The following is a 23,987-nucleotide window of genomic DNA, read 5'->3' as shown; positions in this document are numbered from 1 at the left end:
ACCAATGTGCAGTTGCATGTGTGTGTGTGTGTGTGTGTGTGTGTGTGTGTGTGTGTGTGTGTGTGTGTTTGTGTGTGCTTGCACATTTGTGAGGCAATTGTTTGGCAGAGGCATTTCAGGCACATGGTTAGGCTGTGTGACAGAATCACAGAGAGCAGATAAAGACAGAGAGAGAGAGAGAGAGAGAGAGCAAGAGAGAAGAAGACAGAGAGAGCGAGAGAGAGAGAGAGAGAGAGAGAGAGTGGGGAGAGTCTTCCCAGTCAGTGTGAATCTCTCTCAGCCTACACAATCTCCCAACACAACCTCGGGCTCAGTAATGTGAATACGCTGCGAGAGAGAGCTCTGCCTTCTTCACGTTCTGCGCTTCCACCTGCTCGAGGACACACTCACACCACACACTCCTGGTGAGTAGACATCCGTATGTGACTGTTACTGTTAGCGTTTGCCTCTGCCACACTAATGTAGAAGATACTGTATATTTGAAGCTGAGGGCTTTCAGGGGGTAGATACTCCTGTTAGATGAAAGAGATTACCACTGTGTTGTCATCTCCTCTCGTACCATCAGTCCGTTATCCTGAGGTAACTTGTTGTCACAGAAGCTAAAATGAGCCATGAGGGTCTTTTGACTCTATAATCTCTTAATTCTTTTAAGCTGTAGACTTCTTGCAGCCTCCCAGCGGGGGTCTGGCTTTAACTAACAAGACTTTTACTCACACATGAACACACACACAAGCAAACAGCCGTCACTGCATGACATCTCATCATTTCCATGCTCTGCAGAAATCACAGTTAGAACACTAAAATCTGTCAAACTGACGAGCTCTCAGCATACTGATCTGCATGTATTTGGGTGTAAGTAATGTGCAAAGCAACACACTCACTACACATAACTGCTGTTGTTCTGGGCTGCCTGCAGAAACCCAGTCACCCTGTGTTCTTTCCTTCCCACTCATTCCAGTCATTTCCACATCTCCACACGTGCAAAAACTGGGAGGGAAGTATATAGAGAGCTCACTTTCACATATCTGTCTTCATATGAAGAACATTCAGCATAAATTGAAGTACTACTTACTTATTGTTTCATACAGAAAATGATTCATTTTGCTTCACATATTTAGTAGCATATTCCAGGATTTCCTTCTAGATAAAGGAAAAGCTACATGTTTGGAAATATGCTTAATTGCTTTCTCTCTATGAGTGCAATGTTGAGGCAGATATCAATCTCATGTCTGTTAAATCCAGAGATGGCCGAGCTTATCATAGAGACAGAAATCAGCTTGGTTCTGTCCAAAAGTTCCCCTACCAATACCTCCAAAGCTCATGAATGAACATCTTGCATGTAATTGTTTATGGTTTACAGTTAATGGTTTTGGAGTTCAGTGCTGGAACTATTTCTGGCACCAGTAGCTGAAGAGCCAGATCATTTTATCAGGAGTTGTTCAGGACCAAACAAGGCCTGACAGGAGAGTAAATATTGAAAGTTTGGACGATGGCAACAAAAACAACTCCAAATATAACGATGATGTCATGTATCTGGATATGTAAACAGACAACTGTTTGTTGATACATTACTAATATAATCACAAATAAAAGCCATATCAGAAAAATATGTCAATGTTGTTTTTCAGCTTGTTCTGCTGCCCCTGAGGGGCCAAAAACATGTCTTATGAGAAAGACATTAATCATTTAATTTCGCACACTAAAAAACTGAATATTTAAAAAAAAAATTAAATTCTTGAGCAAATACAAAAAGTATGTTGAGCTTGTGTTTGAAAAATTTGATTGTGGCTCATCAGGCGAAGTTATTGATGACTCTGCAATGACTGAAGATACTCGTAGTTTTTTGGCTTGGAAATAATAAAGCAAATGTGGCAATATCCCCAGGATGGCACAATAAAACTAGATGTCCATTTAAAGTTGATAACACTATATGGAAATCACCTGAGAGTTAATTAAATGCCAGTATCACCCTGATACTGGTGTTTAGCAGACCATGCTGTAGGCTAGTTAAGGCCTCTGTGTCTGTTAATCCATCAGAAATCAGATTAAGAAGGACGGAAGAGCAGGGATTAGGAGTGAGGAGGATGTTGGCTGAATGGCCAGACAGACAGCGAGGTATTGGGGTCATGTCATTGTGAGTCTAGCATGGATCATGGACAGAGCTCTGAGAGATAGACCTGAAGGGATTTTACTCCAACTCTGTCTGCACAAAAAGATTTTACTTGACTACAGTGAATCAGGAAATCTTTGAATGAAGAAGTGTCATTTTCCCAACTCTGGGTTCCACTGTGGGTAAAGTGATTTTTACAGAAATAACATATGTTGACAACAGTCAGGTTAAGAGCTGTTTATTACAACTCTGGAGTACGTTTTTGTTTTTTTCTTTTTGTCATGGTTGGTGAGCGATGACATTTGGATTTAAATGGAAACAATACAAGACATCTGGAAAACCCAATGTCTGCCTTTTCAAAACTACAGGGGTGGGCATCCTAACTAACACCTGCTAACTGAAGTGAGGTAGAGAGAGAGGTGCTAACAACTGTATCTATCTATTTCTGGAGCGCTATTACAGCCCCTCTGTGTTGAAGTAAAATAAAGTGACTTTGGGGAGCGCTTGAAAATATGAGCAGACAATATTTTGACCCTTTTATTTATCTAAAATATAGCTCTATTGGAGACACAAGGAGTAACCTATATATGTATATATATATATGTATATATAAGCCAGACAAACCAAAATTCAAAATAGCAGCAACTCGCAATGACAGAGGCACTCTGAACCAAAGACAGCTCACTGTAGGTTTAGCTCATCCAGATGGCATGACATTCTGATGGTCCTGAGACAGTCACAGTATGAAGTCACTGTTACTAAGCCATGCATAAAAAGGACAGATTGTCCTCAAGCACGTGCCCTAATTTGTTCAATTCATTATGTCAAGATAAAGAAATATGAAAAGAGGTCTTGGACAGAGATCAGGGGAGACAGTGGGATGTAGCCAGTAGAAGGCTGTTATAGCAGGATTTTTAAATTTGGCAACAGATAAGCAATAAACACTTTTTCCTTTACACATGGTCACACATATTGTACAAATTTGTTTCAAGAATACTGATCTCAAAGCTATGCCTCTGAATGTGACTAGTTAAATAGTTCACACCAAAATTAAAAAATGCATTTTTTTTTTCTTACCTGTAGTGCTAGATCAGTTTATATTGTTTTCTTATGAACTACTGAATTATTTCAGCCGTAGAGATACTTGCCTTTTCTCCAATATAATGGAGCAAGATGGCACTCAGCTTGAGGTGCTCAAAGCTAGTTACTGAAGATAATCCACAGACCTTCTTGTGAACAGTTTCATGGGAACTTTTTTTTTCTTGCAAACTATATTTAGCAGCTGTATCACTACGCAGAAGAAAGAGTGCATCTACGAATGGACAGGAGGCTCGTGCTCGTGACAGTGCGAGATGTAAACATGAATGGCGTTTTCAGCTGAGGTGTAACATGAGCGAGCTCAGTGGTGCTAGGTGAGCTAGCATTAGATGAACTGTAATGAGAGGTAGCTTTCCATGGGAACAGTTGAGAAGTTTGGGTCTATGACCCAAGAAGCGTTGGAAACTGCCCAAACAGCTTGTGTTGTACTGTGACTGTACCTTTGGCAAACCAGAGCACTGTAATTACTGTAGCTGTAATGGCCTCCACAGTCTGGTGTTGACTCCCTTGGCTTTGTCCTCCATTAGCATGTGCCTGTAGCATTTAGCCCTATCTCTTTTCTTCCTGGTGTCCCTGCTCGATCCGGCCATTGCATCAGTCTAGGTGCAGCTTCTCAGGTTTTCTAGCATAACATTAACTAGACAGCAGCTTTTCTTTAGCTCTTTTCAGTTGGCTCACTGGTTTATGTCTAAATGTGTGTCTTATGTGTTTGACTGCAGGTCACATCTGGCAACATGTCTGACCATATGTTTACCCAGTGTGACTGACAAGTGTTGAGGGTTTTCTTCCCACCACTTTTTTTAAGGATCAATGTGTCACCTGCTGCAAACACACATGCAGACTGTCAGATGCACACAGTGTCATGCTGCTCCAGCTGTGATCCAGGCAGCGGTTCTATTTTTAGCAGGCAGGGATCAAGCCTTCAGGGTGTCAACAGATGGACAGGTTGACCAGCAGCATTACCTTCAGCCTCTCTCTTACTTTCCTTCCTTACGGGCAAAAGCAATTCATACATTTCTGTTTTTTCTGCTTATTTAGTTTTCTTACTTAGAAATTACATCATTTTACAGTCAAACTACCCGAGAACCAAAGGACAACTCTCTATGATATGCTTGCAGCAGACACTTTGTAATGTCCAAAATTCCTCAGCATATGCCACTGCATGCTTGCTTGCTCCTTTACTGAGATCCAAAGATGAATATTATGTAACTCCTTGTGTCTCCAATAGAGAGACGGAAGGACAAATCCGAAATCTTATTGTCCAGTTAGAGGCTGGTCTGAACACAAGCATACACATTCCAATAAGCTAACAACAAGCTTACAGCTAGCATGCAGCTTGTACATTACAACAGTCCAGAGTTAGCCTTTACATTTGATGGTTGCAACAACCTACATATTTGACTAGTTGCTGATGTGCCATCTCTGCCATGTCTGGTTAGGATGAGGTCCAAAAAGTACTTCTTTGAGGTGAGGAAGTTTCCTATGCCAAAGACTCACTTTTTAACTTATCCACAGCTGACCATTCTACCTCAACAACACCACTACATCCACCTCTGTGACTGACCAAGAGTCATAACGTACACTGCAGGTTTGTTAAAGTTAAACATAGACACAGGGTATGGTAATACATTTTCAGAATCATAATAAAAAATACTTCATTTCTTAATGGGGAAGAGTATTTAAGATTCCTGACTTAGGTAAAAGCATAAATACAATACAGGCAAGTAGCCATACCACACAGTGTAAATACTCCACTAGTAAAAGTTACAAAATGACCATCTGACCATATGTCAATTAGTCATTCTATGTAACCTTTAATATGTGAAGAAAACTTTTGCTTTCTCAACGTGCTTTCTCCATGCCTCCACATGCCTCTCTGTGGATCTATCCTGCTCTCCTTAAAGCCAGACTGCATTACTGAAGTTTGAAATTTGAAGTTTTGCTTTTGTTTTTTTTTTTGTTTTTTTTTTAATTGGAAGTACTGAGTATCTGACTGGATAAATGAGACATGTTAAGAATGTATGGGCTCATTTATGCTCAATGTTACATATGGAAAGTCAGACAGAGATGTATGGAGCCTTGTGTCTGTTGTCTACCTCATTTCATCCATATTTGTGCATGTTTTCTGAAAGCTCACAGATTAGATAAAACAAAGCAGCACCACCATGAATGCAGTGTAGTATAGTATAAGCAAGATAGAAATTAATGAAAAGAATTCTTTGTCCACATGTCGGGATGTATATGATGGCAGCACAGACCTCTGCCATCTACAGTGAGGTTTGCAGCTTGAAACAGGCTTATCTGTTTTCGTGTGCAAGTATTATCAGCAAAATGAACATAAAGTATGAAAAGTAGAGGCAGTCATTAGTAAAATGTTGGTGTTTCAATATCATATATGTTTTTTTTTTTTAGATTCATTTTTTTTTGCATTAATGTGTACATTGCATTTTCTAGCTATAAATGTTTAAGGCTGTGCTCATTTAACACCTTCATATTCTGCTGGGTAGTTTAATCTACAGTAATGCATCACATTCTATAAGATATCTGTACGTTTGTAGCATGGCTGTCTAGTGAGAATCATGTATGTTTAAAAAGTCAGAAAGAGAGCCCTAAAGAATTTTCACAATTCATAAAGAAACACTTCATTCTTCAGTTCAGCCCTGTCTCCTAGAAAATATGATTGCATACAACTCATCTGACACAACAAATCTGTTTTTGAGGAGAGTGTAACGTGGAGTAAAATACGTTTTCTATGAACATAATGAACAATGTTGCTAATTAATGTACTGACAAGTAACAAAAATGAACATATCAGCAAAATGTTCTGTGATAAGGTATTTCATTTATTTTCCTCTAAAAAAGGCAATCTAGCAATATACTATCTACTCGTAGTCATTACTGCATTACTTATTTATTATTGTGTCAACATTTAACCAAAATCACAATCTTTTCCAAACATTATCAAACTGCTTTTGTTGCCTGAACTGGACAACAGACAGGAGTCAGGACACAAAGCCACCACTCTGATGTTAAAGTTCTGCACTGGTGATGTCCACTGTCCACACTGACCACCTCTCTGCGATTCCAGCATGATACATAAATATAGTTTATCATTAACTCAAAGTTGTATTGTTTGAACATATTCCAGGCAGGAACTATGGTGTCACCACAATGCATTCATGAAAGCAATTTCTTACAAACATAATTTGTAGAAATGTTATACAGTTTATCACCAACATTCATGATCAACATATCTGGAGAATCATGATTTTCACTGGACAGGAGGGGTTTTAAAAAAAAAAAAATGCAGTCTGTGACTGTAGCAAATAAAGTGGAGTAAAATGTACAGTATTTGCCTGTGCATTCCTCCACTGGACATTTGAATAAATGACTCATGCTGTCATTACCACTGACAACAGTCTTGTTGGACTGGCTTGTAATTGGTGTGATAGGAAAGTCCTGCTATATAACATATGGTGCTTTTCCACTACATAGTACCAGCTCTACTCTACTCTACTTGCCTTTTTTTGCATCATCAATGCACGACACGCACGGAACACCCTGAACAGCACAAACAGCTAAGCTATTGTAGCGGCTGCAGTTTTGTATAATTTTTTTTATTTCCCAAAATGGTAAACGGAACTGTGGTCGCTAGGGGAGGTGCAAACGTTCCTCACCTTGCTGGTGAGACTCTGCGGCCATCTGTGCGTGAAGCAGTGCTGCACTCAACTTCCTACATTTACGCAGTCACCTGAACTCCTTATCATCCGACAGAGAGAGAGAGGAAATGTTACCGGCGGGTATAATACATCCATGGTATTAGTAAAAACTTTTTCACAATAACCTTGTTATTGACCGCGCGCTGCCGCACACTTTATGAATGTTACGTGTTGAAATCATGGTGCACACCAGAAAATGGGCCTCCCCAAAGTGGGAGTGTCCCATGGCGTCGCTATGACGACCAGCTACACTAAGCTGGTACTATCTTCTAATGGAAAAAGGCGAGTAGTAAAATTAATTTAAAAAAGTCTTTGTCCAGCCTTTTTCTCTGAGACATTTAGCTCAGTATTACATCGAAATTTTGACCATTCACCATTATTTTTTCCTCTCTGTCTGCATCTTTATTTGTATGAAATAATCAGCTTGAGATAACAGTAAGTAAGATACAAACGAAAACTTAAACTGCCTCAACTCTGTTTTTATTATCTGTTCTCAGAGCTTTGAAACCTCAGAGAAGCCTATGAGCACAGCTATTTCCAAGTAAGAAGATTATCTATTTATCTATCTGTCTATTTATCTATCTATTTATCTATCCATCTGTCTATCTGTCTGCTTATTTATTTCTTTGAGATGGAGAAAAGTTATTGAAGCAGCAAATGTTTCCTCTGGAGATTCATGTAGATTTTGGTTTTACTTTGAAGATGTGACGCTTTCTTTAGGCGTTTACATACAAATAGCATAGTATACACAGTAATTATGGCAGATTTTACTCTTTGCAGAAAATGAGCATGAAGAAAACTCAGTTTTAAAACAGCCAGAGTTTCAATATGTGAACTGGGATTGGATAAAGACAACGTTGGTTGTGTGTTTCTGAACCTGTTTTGGATTCCCTGTGACCAAAATGTCGTGGTAATTGTATTTGATTATGTATTTTATAGCAGTACAGATTACATAATTCCCAACAGTTGTACTTAAGCAGTACTTTCTGACTACAGGCTGAAATGCATGCAGATGAGCATGTGTTCCCTGTGTGACATGACTCATGTGCCTGGGCTGTGTGTGGGTGGAGGGCTGATTTTAGTTGCTATGTGTGTGGGTGTGTGGAGGGCTGAGCATGAATGCGTAAAAATATAAGTGCCTATCTGAATACAATATGGTATTTACAACAGATGTGCAGTGACATGACTGGAGTTCATGTGATCCCCCTGCTCCTTCTTGGCTACAGTACTATATACAATGAGGACTGTCAAGGACATGTCCATTCACCCTGTCCGCATGTACTTATGGTATCTTTACCCTCAAGCAACAGGTGATCCCTTCTTAAACTAAATCCATATACTTAATATCTGATTAAGACAAAGCTATATTATGCAGGATTGTTGTTTATATTTTGGAATATTGCATGCCATATTTGGTTTTTTTTATGGCCTTTTGAGTCTTGAATGTCTGCTTCTTCTAGTCTGGTACCTTATTTCTCACCTTTTTTACAGTTTTTTTCAGTCGCTTTGGTACATTTCTTGAATCATCCTCGACATTTGCTAAACTGTAAGTGCATTTCTCAAAACAATTCATACAAATAGCAAAACACCATGGATTACCTGCAAAAGACAGTCTCTTGCTCAAAATCCTTAGCGCATCTCTCAAAAGTAAATATCTGTGTCTATGAACATGTCAGTGCCATCAGAATGACAAGTCCTTGTGTCATTGTGTTCGGATAAGATTTGCTTAGTCATGTTGTCAATATAATACTGTACTCTGGAGGGATGTTCTGATGTTAACTATGGCTAAAGTTTTGATGACAATTATCGTAAATTGTAAGTTACACCTCAGTGTATGTGGGAGATTGATTGCAAGAGACTGGACAAGATTTACATTTATGCTTTTACTGTTTATACTGTAATTTGTTGACAGACCATGTCATTGTGATACAGATAAGAAAAGACAGCACTGCATAGCAGAAAGAAAAAAAACAAAAAAACAAAAATAGAAATGTAAACATAGGACAATTTCCTTAGGGGAAAACTGGACATGCAGTGCTGTAGGAATTACAGAAAGTATACAGTATTACAGTACAGTGCCTATTGTTAGATTACATGTTCTGTCGACAAAAAGTCTGAATGATTGAGGGCACAGTTGCTCTTCCAACATTTGGCTGCACCCTTCGACCAGCCTCAGCCACTGTAAGCCCATAAATTGAGAACATGGTCTACAAGTATGGCTCTTATCTCATCAGCAACGTGCATATGTCCTCGGCCTCTTCTGCCTCTTCCCCTGTTTTGCCTCCCAACTCCTCCGCCACACAGCTTCACTCCTCTTCTTCTTCCTCTTCTCTCTGGCTCTTGACCCTGTCCAATTCTTTGTCCTTCCATTGTCAGACATTGTAACATTGTGTTGTGCTCCGGCTATATATATATATATTTGCCAGTTGATGGTTCATGAGATGCACCTTTGAGCTAATTCAGAAAACCGGTTGATCATTGGTTGATCTAATGCCTCACACATTCCCCTTCGTTAGAGAAAGTCAAGATTCACCTGGGAGCAATTTACCAATTCAGGACAGATTTAGAAAAAAAAGTCTAATGGAAATGTGTACAAATATGCTTGACATATTATGACAACTTGTTCAACCATTTTGCATGTAAAGACTTATGCGATGAACTAATGCCTAAATGTTGTGGGGGGTGAGACTATTCAACCCATTATAATACATTTTGATCAACATGACATGAGCAATTGAAAATGTAGGAAACAGCAGAGAATTGTACATAATCATTTGCATGAATGTACCAAAGCATTTGCAACTTGTTCAAAGAAATGAGAAACTGCTATTTTGATGTGCACAAGTGACACAATGATGTGAAGTTTTAACAAGAAGTTTTGAGAAATTCAGGTCTGATCTGAGAAATGTACCAAAGCAACTGAGAAAAGCTGTAAAGTCCAAACCTCACCACAACCTTGTGGGGGTACACACCCATAAACGTTTCAAACATAGCAAATAAAGAGAGTCTCTGCAGGAAAAGACACCGTCACTCACTGACAGCCAAAATGCCTGTGTCCCATGTGTCCCATGTATGTAGTCTGCCCGAATGTTTGCACCTGTACGGAAAGTCTGACCCATGTGTAGGCGTGTATTGCAAAGAGGGGAAACTGGCAACACAGATGGTGAGATGATGAATAGAATCCAGATTGTAGAAATGAACGTGCAATTTCACTTATATCACATGCTATTTAAAGATCCACTCTATTCAAGCCAGCAGTGTTATTTATGTGTGTGCTACGCCATGAGCACCTTTCAAATATATAAGCCAATTCAAATCTCAAAACAAAGTCCTATTATTATTTCATCAGCGGTGTCTCAACATCACATTTCCATCACAGTCTGGCCATTCTGGCCATTCTGGCTCCAGGGAGTGCTGAGGAGCAGGCCAGGCTGTACTGGCCCGCACGTACACTCATGGTCACTGGTGAAGCGTACTGCAGCTTTTAAATGCACACATCAAACAGCATAAAATAAATTCAAAGATATCTACTTATATGTACGTTATTGTGCATTTAACACCAGGTACGACTTTAAGTTTACCATGACAACACTTAAATATCATATAGCTTCAAGCTGTGATTTTGGGGTTTATGAGTCAATTGTGAAAACATTTTATGGACTTGCTTCAATATCTGATAAGACCATTCAAAGTAAACTCAGGACTGAAACCTGAGGAGAATTAATCCAAAATGCTGGGATCTATTTTCCCAACCAACGTCTGTATGTGGGGCCCATGTTGGTCGTAAATTGGCTGGAAAATGGGCCCTATATGCTTACAGGTTCCAAAATGGCCCTATGCTTATTGCCCGCATGGGTGTATTTACTGAGGTGGGCCCCACATGGGTTACGCAAGGGTAAGCTGGGTACTTTGGTGCCAAAATGTGCATGTTATCTCGGGCCCATGGGTAAACAATGAGACCATTTTGGAACCTGTGGACACTCCTATATGGGGCCCATTTTTTTAGCCGATTTACTACCCACATGGGCCCCAAATATAAACGTTGGCTGGGTTGTAACAGAACTTTTTTTTCCCCAGGACCTCAGATACAGATGACAGTTTTGATATTGGCCAGAGGTAGGGAGTGTAGTTGCATCCAGTTTTGGCCTTTTTTTTAATTTTTTTTATCATGATGACTTAAACACTTTTTTGTGATTATGTTCTAATGCATTTCCAGCGCTGATATTGGCATAAAATACATCAAATACTTAAAAAAAAAATCTTTCGGTCCAAAGTTTTCTTTGTCACATACATCAGAGCCAGTGAGGAGAATTTAGAAGGCCCTTACCTGGGGTGCAGGTTTTAACATTGTGATATGGCGCTCCTCACACGGACACTGAAATGGCTTGACTTGAAAGAGAGGGGCAAGATGTGGCTGCACAGGTCATTACTGCCTGTTCAAGGTGGGAATATCATGCTGTTATACTTTCGCCATTCTGTACATAACATCCGATCCAGAAAGGAGAGGCAGACTGGTCTCGCCTCTAAGCCGGGAATGGAAATAGTAACAGCGCAGAGGTCTGTGGAAAACGTAACACTGGAACGACGTGACCGTGGGAAGTATGTGTGTGATGTTTTTAGAGTGTGTTTATGCATGCGACCCACCACAGGAGATTTATAAAGCAGCCTTTAGCATAGCGGCTAATTCAAAGAAGAATTGCGGCCATAAATGTCCACTGTTAAAACATTGAGGTTCGGGAGCTCCTTACCCTCCGAGCAGAGAACGAGATCAGCTGTCATATAACAGAGAGGTTAAGTGTGTCACACTAGAGACAGATGTTTCTGTGTGTGTGTGTGTGTGTGTGTGTGTGTGTCTGTGTAAAGTCACACCTGTCATGCCTCTTTAGATCGCGGGTGTATAACCACACACTGGAGCAAAATCATGCCGCTGTCAGCTGCTTTTGTGTGAAAGTGCATATAAAGGGGGGTGGGGGGGGCTGCAAGACACAGGCTGCCATCTCTTCACCACAGCTTCATGCATTACATTTACCTTGACAAAGAGATGCTAAAAATGCCACAGATAGCGTTGATGTAGTCAGTGTGAACGCCACTACCTTGTAACTGCACATGAACTCGTGTATCCCCTGTGAGGAAGCAGGCAGCAGTGAACATGAACAGGATGACATTTAGCCACCTCAGGTGCTACGAGCAGCGTGAACACTGGCACCAAATAAATAAACATGTCCCTGCTGATTTATCACTGAGGATCATGTTGCCTCCTCCAGTATGTATTTCCAGGAGCCTGCCCTGTCCCTGCCAGTCAGCTGATCTCAATCTTCTCTAAGTGATAACAAGTTTATAACAGAATACAGTGAAATGGAGTTGATGGAGCAAACCAGAGGTGTGTACTCCCGCACATGGCCAGTCAAGCTAGAGATAACCTGTGTGTTAGCTGCGGATGTGTCAAGAGGTCAGAGAAAACAATAAGCCTTTTGCTGATTAATCAAGTCAAAGTTCATTGTTGCCCATTCACAAAGCACACCCCAAAGGGCTGAGTTCAGTTTCAGTTCAATTTCAGTATGAATTTGATCAAGTCCAATATCAAAAGTCTTAATTAGCCTCTGATTCGATCAACAAATCAATTATCCACCCCACAATGCAAACTCCACAAACTGCTGCTGAGGAAAAAAACTCATGAAGAGTTCCACCAGTGCTGTATTCAAAGGCCTGCAAAAACATCCGCATTTAGAGAGAGGAAAGAGGAGGATACAAAGGAACTGACATATCAGCCTGTTCTCGTTCCAAATTCATGAAATAGCACTGTGACTGTGCTTATGGTGTAAGACGCAAAAAGCCACTCTTCACGTGCACATAAAATGCTGCTGAATGGCTGGATGTTATCACTTCCTATCTTCAGGGCAGAGAAATTACAGTATAACAGAAGAAAACATATGGTTACAGAAACACACACAAACATTCTAATACACTGTATGAATGTCCCTAAAATGGAATTCAAACCATAGATCTGAGTTTGCAGTGAGATCAAAGTTGATGTCAGCAAGTTTGAGTGGATCACTGGCTCTTAGAGGCGACATAAGAGTTATGGCCAGTGTTGGGGGATATTTATCTAAGTGTTACATAAAGTTCACACTGGGGTGAGTTGGACTTTGAATCTGTGGCTCTTGAGATGTTGAGGGATCACAGGTGGTTTGGGTCAGTGGTCTGGTTTGGTGGCCACGGCTGAAAGAAGAGGTCTTCTTATTTGATCGTTGTTGTCTGCAGGCCATTGTAAATCTCTAAATGAGTCATTGGTCAGCATCCCTGGGGGGTCAAACGAAGAGCTGGTTCTTGTACCTTGATGGTTGTACTGCATCTGCATTCCCCTCCAACGCCCCTTATATTAGAAAAAAACCTGCTTATGGGGCAGCTGTGGCTTAGAGGTAGAGTGGGTCATCCACCAATCAGAGGGTTGGTTGTTCAATCCCAGGCTCCTCCACTCAACATGTTGACATACCCGTCCAAGATACTGGACCCGAAATTGCTTCTGATGCTGTGTGATTATGGGTGAATTGTTACTGAGTACCAGGTGGCACCTTGTACAGTAGCCTCAGACACCAATGTGTGAATGTGTGTGTGAATGGGTTAATGTCACATGTAGTATAAAAAAACTTCGAGTAATCAGAAGACTGGAGAAGCGCTTTACAAATGCAGTCCGTTTACTGCATTTTCAAGTGTTTGTTTGCATAGAGACACAGAGAGGGGACATAGAAAGGAGGAACAGATGAGGAAGGAGATGAGGGGAGGCAAGGAGAGGAAATTGTAGGCAAAGGGAGAAGGATAGGAGAGGGCAGGGAAAAGACAAAGCTTCCAACTTGAAAAACAATCTGTTTGTTACAAGTCAGCTTCTTTGGTTCCCTTTCTCTCTAATGCAATTTCAACCCCCAAAACTCCAGATTTTTTTTCAGGAGTCTGTTGTTCACTTCACGTCTGTTTGTGATGTTTTTTTCTACACTTTACCATGTGCCTCCTTCCCCTTATCCTAACCATCGGTGCCAGCATGTGCCTTTGTTGACGTCCTAGCATTAGCTGCTATGCTCTTGTGTTGTCTACACATAACAACAAGCAGTGTCATCCCACCATCTGCTTATGTTGACATCATGGTAGTGCCATCCCAGAAAATCAACCCCAGACGAATATCTAAAACGTAATGGGTAGGCGCAGAAGTCCGCTGCAAAGCAGCAACATGTGACGACTTGAAATGAGAACAAGTGGGTTCCCTTTCTGCCTCTCTGTTTTTTTCCAGCACTTCACTATTACTGCTTGCTTGGCTTGCTGAGTCCTCCTTCACGTGGCCCTAGATGTGTTTTCAGACAGCACCATGAGAGATTTCTGTCCCCCCTGTGCAGATAGTTAGCTGCATGTTAACCTTGAGTAATCATCAATACAGAACAGCACCACAGTCATAGTACATTCCTTACATTGTGTCATTGTGCCATTCCTCAGGCTTGGATCATGTGACACAGCCATGCTACTTCTCTTTCTGGCTCCCTAACTGTCAAGGCTGATATATGCACATCCATATTGTGTGTTAGAATGTACTCTGGTAATGACTGGTTGCACGAACACAAACTGTTCAGTTGAACTTTGACAAACTGGAAGTAAACATCCTGTCACAGTATGTTTGTGTCAATTTACTGTATAAAATACAAATCAATTATGCAATATCACATGAGAGAGAGTGCTGCTTTCTGAATATCAGGACATCTGTGATTCAGTCGTGGGCATGAGGCTGCAGGCAACTGGACTGGGCTGTTGCCAAACAACACATAAACGTTCTTGCACACTGCTTGCTACTTTGCGTGGATCGACACCTACACGTTACTGCAGGCCAGCCACTTTGTGTCCTGTTCATTTATCTGTATGTTTGTGAAACAAAAGTCTGTTGATAGTCGGTTTGGTGGCATTGTGTGATGCTGATGAGTTAACAGACAGCAAACAGTGAAACCTAGCATACCTGGATGTTTGCAGTGAAGTATCCAGGCTTCTTTTCTTCCCTTTTGTCCTCTGTCTGATAACTTTTTCTGCTCATCTTTGTGGTGCAAAGTTTGTGATGACAGTCCCTGATGTAAGATAATTAACGGTTCAGAACTCCTGTGAGGTGGAGTGATACATGCAGGATGATACAACAGTTAGTTCCAATCATGCAATTTGACTGGTCGAGAGGCATACCATGAGTGCTGATATAGGAGTACAACATCACTGGGACTGTTAACTTTTAACTCTGCATGTATCACTCTGCGTCACAACCATTCAAAAGCCGTTAATTAGTGTTAGAGTGAAAGTGGGATATGTTTATAGTATGGTGTAAGCATAGGTTGAAATAGCTAGTTGGCGCTGTTCACGTAGCTGTCAGTTGGTCAGGTTGAGGGAGGAGAGAAGAAAAGAGGAGAGGGAGGAGTTGGGGGCAAGCAACAAAGGATGGGGATTTTTAAGCGTGGTTTAAGCTGACTGTACATGCACTGAAGTTACTAAAAGTTATAAGGAATCCCAGGAGGGAGCAGCTTTGATGGGCGGGTTTTGGTAAACTGCTACTCACTGGGGGTAAACCAGCTGTTACAGATGTTACAAGGATGTGCAGTGAGACAGGGACACACCCATCTGATACTGTCAACAGCCTGAGACACACATACATACACACATGCTGGCTGATATGGGACTCGAGGTGACGGAGATCACGGCAGTGAGCGGACACACTGCAGTGACGAACTGTCTGATCAGACTAACTCATCTGAATCTCACAGTGTCTGTTACCAGACTCTGATTCCATTGAAAACACAGAGATAAATGTTCATGATACTAATCAGCTGCTTTGTGCATAAAATGCAGACTGAGCTAATACCGATTAGCAAGCAACACAAAATGTTTGTGTTGCTAGGCAACAGCTGTCTCCAGTGGTTGCGGAACTATTTGTGTTGGCAGAGCCAAAAAAATCATTAAATAAACAAACAAATCATAATCTGTTGTTGCTTATCTTATATCTATTATATTATTATATTATATCTAATATATTGTATCTTATATCTTCAGCAATTAGCCTGCGGCCTTGTGCCTACGACCGAATCACAGCCCTAATGATATACGAGCACAACATCACTCCCTCTGGTGTGATGTTGCTTAATTATACAACAGTTAGTTCCGACCAAGCAATTTGATTGGTCGAGAGGCATTCCATGCTAGCTGAAATAGCAGTACAACATCACTGGGACTGTTAACTTTTAACTCTGCAATGTATTAATCTGCGTCACAACCATTCGAAATCCGTTAATTAGTGTTAAAGTGGGATATGTTTTTAAAGTGGGATATGTTTATAGTATGGTGTAAGCACAGGTTCAAACAGCTAGTTGGCGCTGTTTACGTAGCATTGGGGTTACTAAAAGTTATGAGAAAGCCTAGGAGGGGGCAGCTGTGACGGACAGGTTTCAGTAAACCGCCGTTACATCGATGTGCAGTGAGACAGGGACACACTCGTCTGACACTAAACACAGCCTGAGACACTGACACACACACAAACGCTGTCTGATACAGTACTCTAGGTAATGGAGATCACGGCAGCGAGCGGACTCACAATCAATCTGATCAAACTAACTCATCTGAATCACACAGGCTGCCAAAGTGTCTGTTAACAGACTCTGATTTCACTGAAAACATAAAGATAAATGTTCATGATACTAAGCAGCTGCTCCGTGCATAAAATGAAGACTGAGCTAACACAGATTAGCGAGCACTGTTCAGGAAAATGTTTATGTGTTGCTAGGCAACAGCTGTTGCGTCCAGCAATTGCAGAACTATTTGTGGCGGCGGAGCCAAAAAAAATCATTAAATAAACAAACAAATCATAATCTGTTGTCGCTTGTTACTATTAACAAAGAAAAGACACTTGTAGAACTGTTGTATGAAAGCAATATCACACTCGATGTCGTGTGTTGTGCTGTATATCATCACGGCTGTGAATATCTCCAGTCTCGTGCCTATGAACAAATCACAGCCATGATGATACACGAGGACAACATCACTCCCTCTCGTGTGATATTGCTTAATTAAAAGTCCCTGTTATACTTTTATCAGCACTCACACAATGCTTCTTGTCCAATCAAACTACTTGGTTGGACCTGTTGTTTAGACTGAATTATATTGTTTAATTCTTCATCTACTCTCTGATAGAAAATCCTAACATCATGTACATAAAATGTAATGGTGCAGAGTTAACATAGCCTCAATTAGTTAGCTTTTAGTCACTTTACCAGTTTAAGCATACGCTATATTTACATTTCCATCACTTTACCTTTCTGTCAGACAGCCTTTTCCAAGGGAAACTGTAGCCAACATCAAAAACACCAGACTTCATCAACAAAAACAGTTATTAAACATAGCAGAACACTGAGTCGCTGGTCCTCCACATTGTTAGTGGATGTGAGGCAAAGCGATGCAAGTTCTCAAATACAGCGTATTTTTTATGTTTCTCACACCAACACTATCCACTAAGAAGTAGTGTGTGTGTGTGTGTGTGTATCAAAGGCTGATATATCTTCTTCCTCTGTGCCATAGGACTCCATTGTCTGGTGCACTCCCAACACATCAGTGAGCCACACTGTTGCACTGGCTGACATGTGCCTTCATTACCTCAAAACACAAACTGCAATTTATTTTGACTGGTGTGGCGCTGTATGGAAAAGAAAGAATCACATCAGAATCAGAATCACGATCTAAAAAGATTTATTGTCAAGCAGGTTTTCACTTGTAAGAGATTTGCTTAGGTTTTGGTGCAAACAATGAACATACAATGGGCACACTGAAAGGGATGAAAATGTTTGTGCAGAGATGTGCAAAAAATATTTAGCATGGACTATACAAAAGTTAACAGTCGAGCAAATATGCAATGTGCAAATTCAGGATGATTATAGGGGCTCTACAAAATATTAGAATATGAAGATTTTCTCTCTTTCAGTAGAAAATTAAAAGGCTCTCATCATTAAGTTTTTATTTAGAACATCCTAAATAATACCAACAATTTCTTTGTCTTTACTAACTGGCCAAAAAAAGTCTCTGTTGCCCCCTCCCCCATCTGTTTTCATGTAATGGTTTGGTTCTGTTATAATTTGTAATGTGAAGTCAATTTTAGATACTTTAAAAACTACTGTAGTGGCATGGCCTGTGGCGGTGGGGCCCAATGTGATATCTTTGACTGTCGTCTCTCAGTAGATTGGCTGATTTAATAAGCAGCATTTTTGGCGTTGGCTTTGGGATATATGTATACCACAGTGAGAGAGAGGTAAAACGGGCGGACTGACACCACCAGTAATTCAATGTCTGGAGTACATATTGTTTTTCTGAAGGTAATATTATTGCACCACTGCTTGTTGACATAGAGGCAAACCCCGCCTCCTTGTGATTTCCCTGTTACGTCATTCTCTCTGTCTGTGCGCACAGGAACCCTGAAACCATCAATCATTAAGTCCGTGTCACAGTCTTTGTTGGAAAGCCAGGTTTCAGTCAGGGCCAGGACACACTCATTTCTGTACTCACGTAGATGGAGCACGTTGGCTTGAAGCTCATCCGTTTTATTGCTGAGGGACTGCACATTCGCCAGAATGATAGTTGGTAGCGGGAGGTGGCTCATTTTCTGTCGCCGTAACCTCAGGCGAACCCCGCCTCTCCTGCCCCGCTTCCGTGTTTCAGCATGTTTCAGACTTTGATTATTTCTGTAGATTAAGTTATTTTCCAGTGTTTTTCTGTGTACATTGCGAGTTTTTACACAGCGGTTCATCGCTGCCTCACCTGGCTTAGAAACGGCTTAGAACGGCTGAGAAACGTTTGCCGTGATGAGAGTGGCCACAGAGGATACGGACACCCTGTAGCAGCTGAATTCAGCCAGAGCTAACCTGCTAACCCAGGCAGGGCTGTCACAGCAGGCAGCAGCGCTCGGCCTAACCTGGGGAGATGAGGTCTGCACTGGCTTTATTCAAACTGCTACTGCTGCTGACTGAGGGGCTGTCTCTACGGCTGCTAAGGGACTGTACTTTATTTATCAGAGGCCGGGGTGGCTGTGGTGTAATTTTTTTTCATCTTTCATCAGTAAACGTTTTTTATGGAGGGAGGGTGATTAATTAGGAAAAACATTTAGAGCTTTAGTGAGTGTCGAGATAAAAGAAAAATCACCCTAGCCACTGCCCTCCTCTGAAAAAAATAACCTACAGTTCCTTAGAGGGTTTGGGTCATGTTTAGGTAGGGGTAATACATGTGGACATGTGGATACAGTGGACGGGGTAACAATCTTAAACACAACAGGCTCCACACAGGGCTGTGTGGACACTAGAGGACAGTCACAGTGGGCATGGACCGCACAGACCCCTGGTCCTCTCTGCCTGGTTCTGTCCTATGGAGCCACAGTGAGCCACAGTGAGCCAGGCTTTGCTGTGCTCTGTCTCTTGTACTGCAGCCTGTGCTGAGAGACTCCTTCAGTCTACATGTCAAAGTAACCTTTTGACAAATAGCTCCCCCATATGTAGTATTAACATTAATAAATAGTCACAATAGCGTATTATTATTATTACTTTATATGACATGAACACGAACTGCTGCATTCACATGTTACTCACAGTCTCACAGTAAGTCTCCACGTGTCTTTCAGTCAAAGTCAAACTATGTAAAACGTTTGAAGTATTTTCTCATCTGTTGACATGGCAGGTTGTCATTGAAATTTTTCAGGTTCTTTTGGCTCCACTTCTGCTTAAGCTCCATTATTATTGTTACATTGTTGTTTGTCACTTGCTTGCGTGCTTTTACATTAAGGGTCTTGAGGTAGGAGCTCTTTGCCTATTTAAAATAAATATAGATTTTTTTTTAGATTTTGATGTGTCCTCTCACTTCCTCCTCGTCATTCATTCTCTGTCATTCTGTGTCTGTCCTGTAGGCATCATGGAGGAGGCTGACCTGCTAAAGGAAAGGCTGCAGGCCATCACGGTAAGGACTGGTCCTGTTCTTCTGGCACTAACAGGAGGAAGCAAGGATACAAATCATATTGGTGACACATGTAGAGGGATGCTTTGATTGGATGACTTCAGCTACTTGTTAAAGATAATCTCCACAGATTAACAAAATTTAAATAATTTTTTTAATCTTAAATGCAATCAACAGTAAAAAGTAAAAAGCTAAAAATTGGCTATAAAAGAATTACATCACAGTTGCATGACTTAACATAACTCTCTTAACCAAAACAAGGCTGTTAAACTGCTGCTTTTACTGAATCAGGTAAGCTGTTTTTGCACAAATAATGTAACTACTTTTAATTTTAATATCGAGTCATGCTGACAATAGAAAGTCATAACGTGCCCCATATCATACCTCATGAAAATATTGGATGAAATTTACTTGCTAACATGTCCTATGAAATGTACCTAAATTCACCTAAAATACACACCCAAAGTAAACTGAAATTTGTTCTTGTTCCACTTTTTATGTACATGCATGGTCTCATTTGAATGGCAACACTGAAATTTTTCCCCCAAAAGTCAGAATCACTGTGAGTGCCTCTGTTGATGAGTTATATCAGTTTCAACACACTAAATAATACTTTTTTGTTTGTTTCTTATCTTCAAAAATATTGAAGATAACTTCATAAATATTTCAAATCTTGAAAATCCCAACCCAGCACCCTCATGTCTGGTGTGATTTTTTTTTTTGGTTAATAATTTCCTGTAAGAGGCAAACTGCAAAGGCCTACTGTTAAAAGACTCATTGATGTCTAATAGGGTTGCAAATTGTAAGCACTTTCCATAATCGATTAATTGGTAAAATTAATGATCAATTAATCGTTATTTGAAGAAAAACATAAAAACTTTGCTCACGTCAAACAATACCAAATGCATTTTATCCTCAGTCAAAGATCATAGATCATATTGCATATATTTTGATGACATTTTATAGCCTATCAATCGATTTGATTAATAGTTATCATCTAGTGAATTGTTTTAACATAATGTTCTTAAATCCAATGGTAGAGATAGCTCAATCATGTTGACCCTAAGTTCAACATTTTTCTTTAAGATATAGTGACTCAAAATGTGATCTATCTAACAATTGAGCAGGATCTACCCTGTGTTTTTTCAGTATCTCATAACTTTCCCAGTTTTTTGTTGCCCTCGTCTTAGCTATTTACGAATGTGTTGCAGGCATCGAATTCTGAATATGTATATGTTTAAACCAAAAAACAAAAAACAATGAAGTTTATCAGTTTGAACATTAAATATCTTGTCTTTCTCCTGAATTCAATATGCGTCAAAAAAAAATTATTATGTTGTTATGTTTCTTCTCCCTTTCTTCCTTCTCCTTCCTCTTTCTCTTTTCCCTCTCTGCCATTTCTTTTTTCTGTCTTTTCAATTCCTCCCTCTTTCTTTTCTCATCTTCCTTTTTCTCTTTCTTCTTTCTCTCCTTCCTCTTCTCCCTCTCCTCCCTCAGCCTTTTTTCTTTCTGCATCTTTGCCTTCTCTTCCTCCTTCCTCATCATTGCCTTTTTCTTGGCAAGCTCCTGGAGGTTCATGTTGTCCTGCGTCACGAGCTTGATTTCCTCATCCATTTGACCAGTTTTCTGGTGCAACTCCTCCTCCTTCTTACTGCTGATCTTCAGCAGCTCCTGGAGGCTTTCTCAGTCAGGAGTTTGATAACCTTCACCTGGCTTTCTCTAGCTCCTGGAGACTGACTTGACACTCCTGGAGGTTGGTGTCTTGCTATATCAGGTGCTTGATGATGTCTTCCATTTGGCAGACTATGTTGTGCCAACCTTCTCTGACAAAGCTCTCCTCCTTTGCAGCCGGCTCAGGCCTCATACGAGCTTCCACAGCAGTAAGTCTTACTGTCCACTCTGCTTAGCTGTGAATGATCTATGTCTTTTTCTTGAAACTTGGTCTCGCAGTCTAAGATTTTGGCCTCAAGAGCATTCTTTTTGGTGGTTAATTGTGCAACCAGATTGTCCTTTTCCAGGCGAACTTGGCGCAACTCTCTTTTGTGGTCGTCTTGCAGAGTTTTGACTTTGGAGTTTACCTCCTCCACCTTTGCTGATCACATGTTGTCCCATTCTGCTTGTTAGGCCATTAAGTTGGCTGAGGCAGGTTTGAGGTCACTGACTTCCTTCTCCCAGCTCTCTCATACTGCTGCTCTTTCCAGAGCTCAGAGACCCAGTTAAACTCAACACTCCAGTGGTGTTTGACTTCCACTGTGTCTTTCTGTGCTTTACACTGTTGTTGCTAAAGTGAGCAGATCAGTTCATCCTTTTCCTTCAGCAGAGAATGGGTCTCTTTCAGTGCTTCAGGCAGACTTTGCTGAAGTGAGCGAATCACTTCATCCTTTTTTCTTGCCAACTTCTTCTTTTCACATTCTGCCTCTTTCCTGATGGCCCTTTCTGACTTAAGAGCCTTCAAGATTTTCTGTTTTTCTAGTTCCTTGAAGGCCATCTGTTGCTGCAGAATAGCAATGTCCATGGGCAGCTTGCAGAAATCCCTTTGAGATTCCTCAAGGGATTTGTGTGCCAGGAGTGGGAATGAAGGGTTCTCTCACTTGCACCTCCTGAGCTGTCTTGGTTTTGCATTTTGTGGTCCAGGTTGCTCAAAGTCACAAACGTAATGTGAAAAAAGGTCTAGTCAAGGTGTATGTTAGACTGTGTGTGAGGATCCTAGGTGGCAGCAACCGCCCCAGGGCGTCGGGTCAGGACACTTTTTATGTTCAGGTGTGCTTTAAGGAGAGGCAGAGTCCATAATAAAGTTCAACTGTTTATCTGAATTTTGAGGATGTACAGTATCTTGTGTAGAGTGGTTTACAGTGCGTGGTTTCTGAAACACAATCACAACAATACAGATTGATTAGAAATAAAATACCTAGCTAGATAACAACTGAAATGCAGCTACTGCAGATTAGCAATGATTTCAGATCAACATTAATGAAATTAAATGAATGAGAAGGAATAAGCATGAATCAGCAGTACTCCACATTCTTATATACAAATTAGAAGGACGTACTTTACTGATCAATTAACATTCACCATGAGATATTTAATCAACAGAGATTAGCAATACAGCAACATAAACTTCACTGATAGATGCTAGTTTGCAGTTAGCTCCGCTTAATTAGCTATCAGCTATTTATGCAAATTAAACATTCACAACAGAGAAAAACCACTCTTTAACGACCTAAATACACTCTTAATAACTCTAACAGAGTGCAACGTAAAGTAAAACATCACCATTCACAGTTCAATGGAGGCATGGCAGATAATTCAGATGATGGTCACTCTGCAGAGCGGTCTGTGTATGGTGCGTTCAATGACTTCACAGCTGTGGTAATTTACAGTTGCGGCAACAATAACAAGGAAAAGGGGCATGCACAGAGATAACCTTTTGTACACAAGGTCAACCTGTTAAGGCAGGCTGGACTAGATCAGTGGAGGAATGGTTGCTAACAAGTGGCTTAATGACACTTCAAAATGTCATCACACCAACCCGTGCTGAACACAGTTTAACAACCTTGTAGTGGCAGCGATGTTACGTTACTATAAAAAAAATAAATAAATAAAAAAATCCAAAAGGCATCAATGGCTTGTGGAGTTTTTGTCATAGCTGGATAATCCCAAATATAGAATGGTACAGCAACAGTTAAATCATTTCTTTACTTGTCAAAATCAAATAAACAAGAAAAGAAATGGAAGCCTCTAATGCCTATGAAAATTCACAACATCCATACACACGTATCAAATGGGAAGTCAACTAGGAAAAGATGGATACACTCCTAAGTTTCTAAATGTTTTTCAAAAGAAACCATCTCACTTTTACTTTATCTGCATCATAATTTTATACAGAAGCAATCTATGCACTGCAGACAGCCATCATATCATTGTTGCCCAAATATGTGATAGACCATATGGAGCTAAATTGTAGGCCTTTGAGTTTGCTTAACAATGATAATAAACCTTTTTGTAAGAAATAGAATTAAAAACACTTAAAATAACTTGTATGCCAGATAACCCACCTGGATACA

General features: G+C 40.5%; 1 protein-coding gene across 1 annotated transcript in view; it reads left to right on the top strand.

Annotated features, from left to right (window-relative positions):
- Positions 1-203: 203 nt before the first annotated feature.
- Positions 204-23,987, top strand: part of palmdb (palmdelphin b) — a 106,870-nt gene continuing 83,086 nt past the window's right edge. Inside the window, exons 1-2 of the mRNA XM_088071811.1 lie at positions 204-404; positions 19,877-19,926. Coding sequence (XP_087927937.1) covers positions 19,882-19,926 — 45 coding nt within the window. The 5' untranslated portion in view covers positions 204-404; positions 19,877-19,881. The remainder of the gene's footprint in view (positions 405-19,876; positions 19,927-23,987) is intronic.

This window comes from Plectropomus leopardus, chromosome 21, assembly GCF_026936395.1.
Source record: "Plectropomus leopardus strain MGB_pleo_1.0 chromosome 21, ASM2693639v1, whole genome shotgun sequence".
NCBI lineage: Eukaryota > Metazoa > Chordata > Actinopteri > Perciformes > Serranidae > Plectropomus > Plectropomus leopardus.
This window is presented reverse-complemented; position numbering and strand designations above follow the sequence as displayed.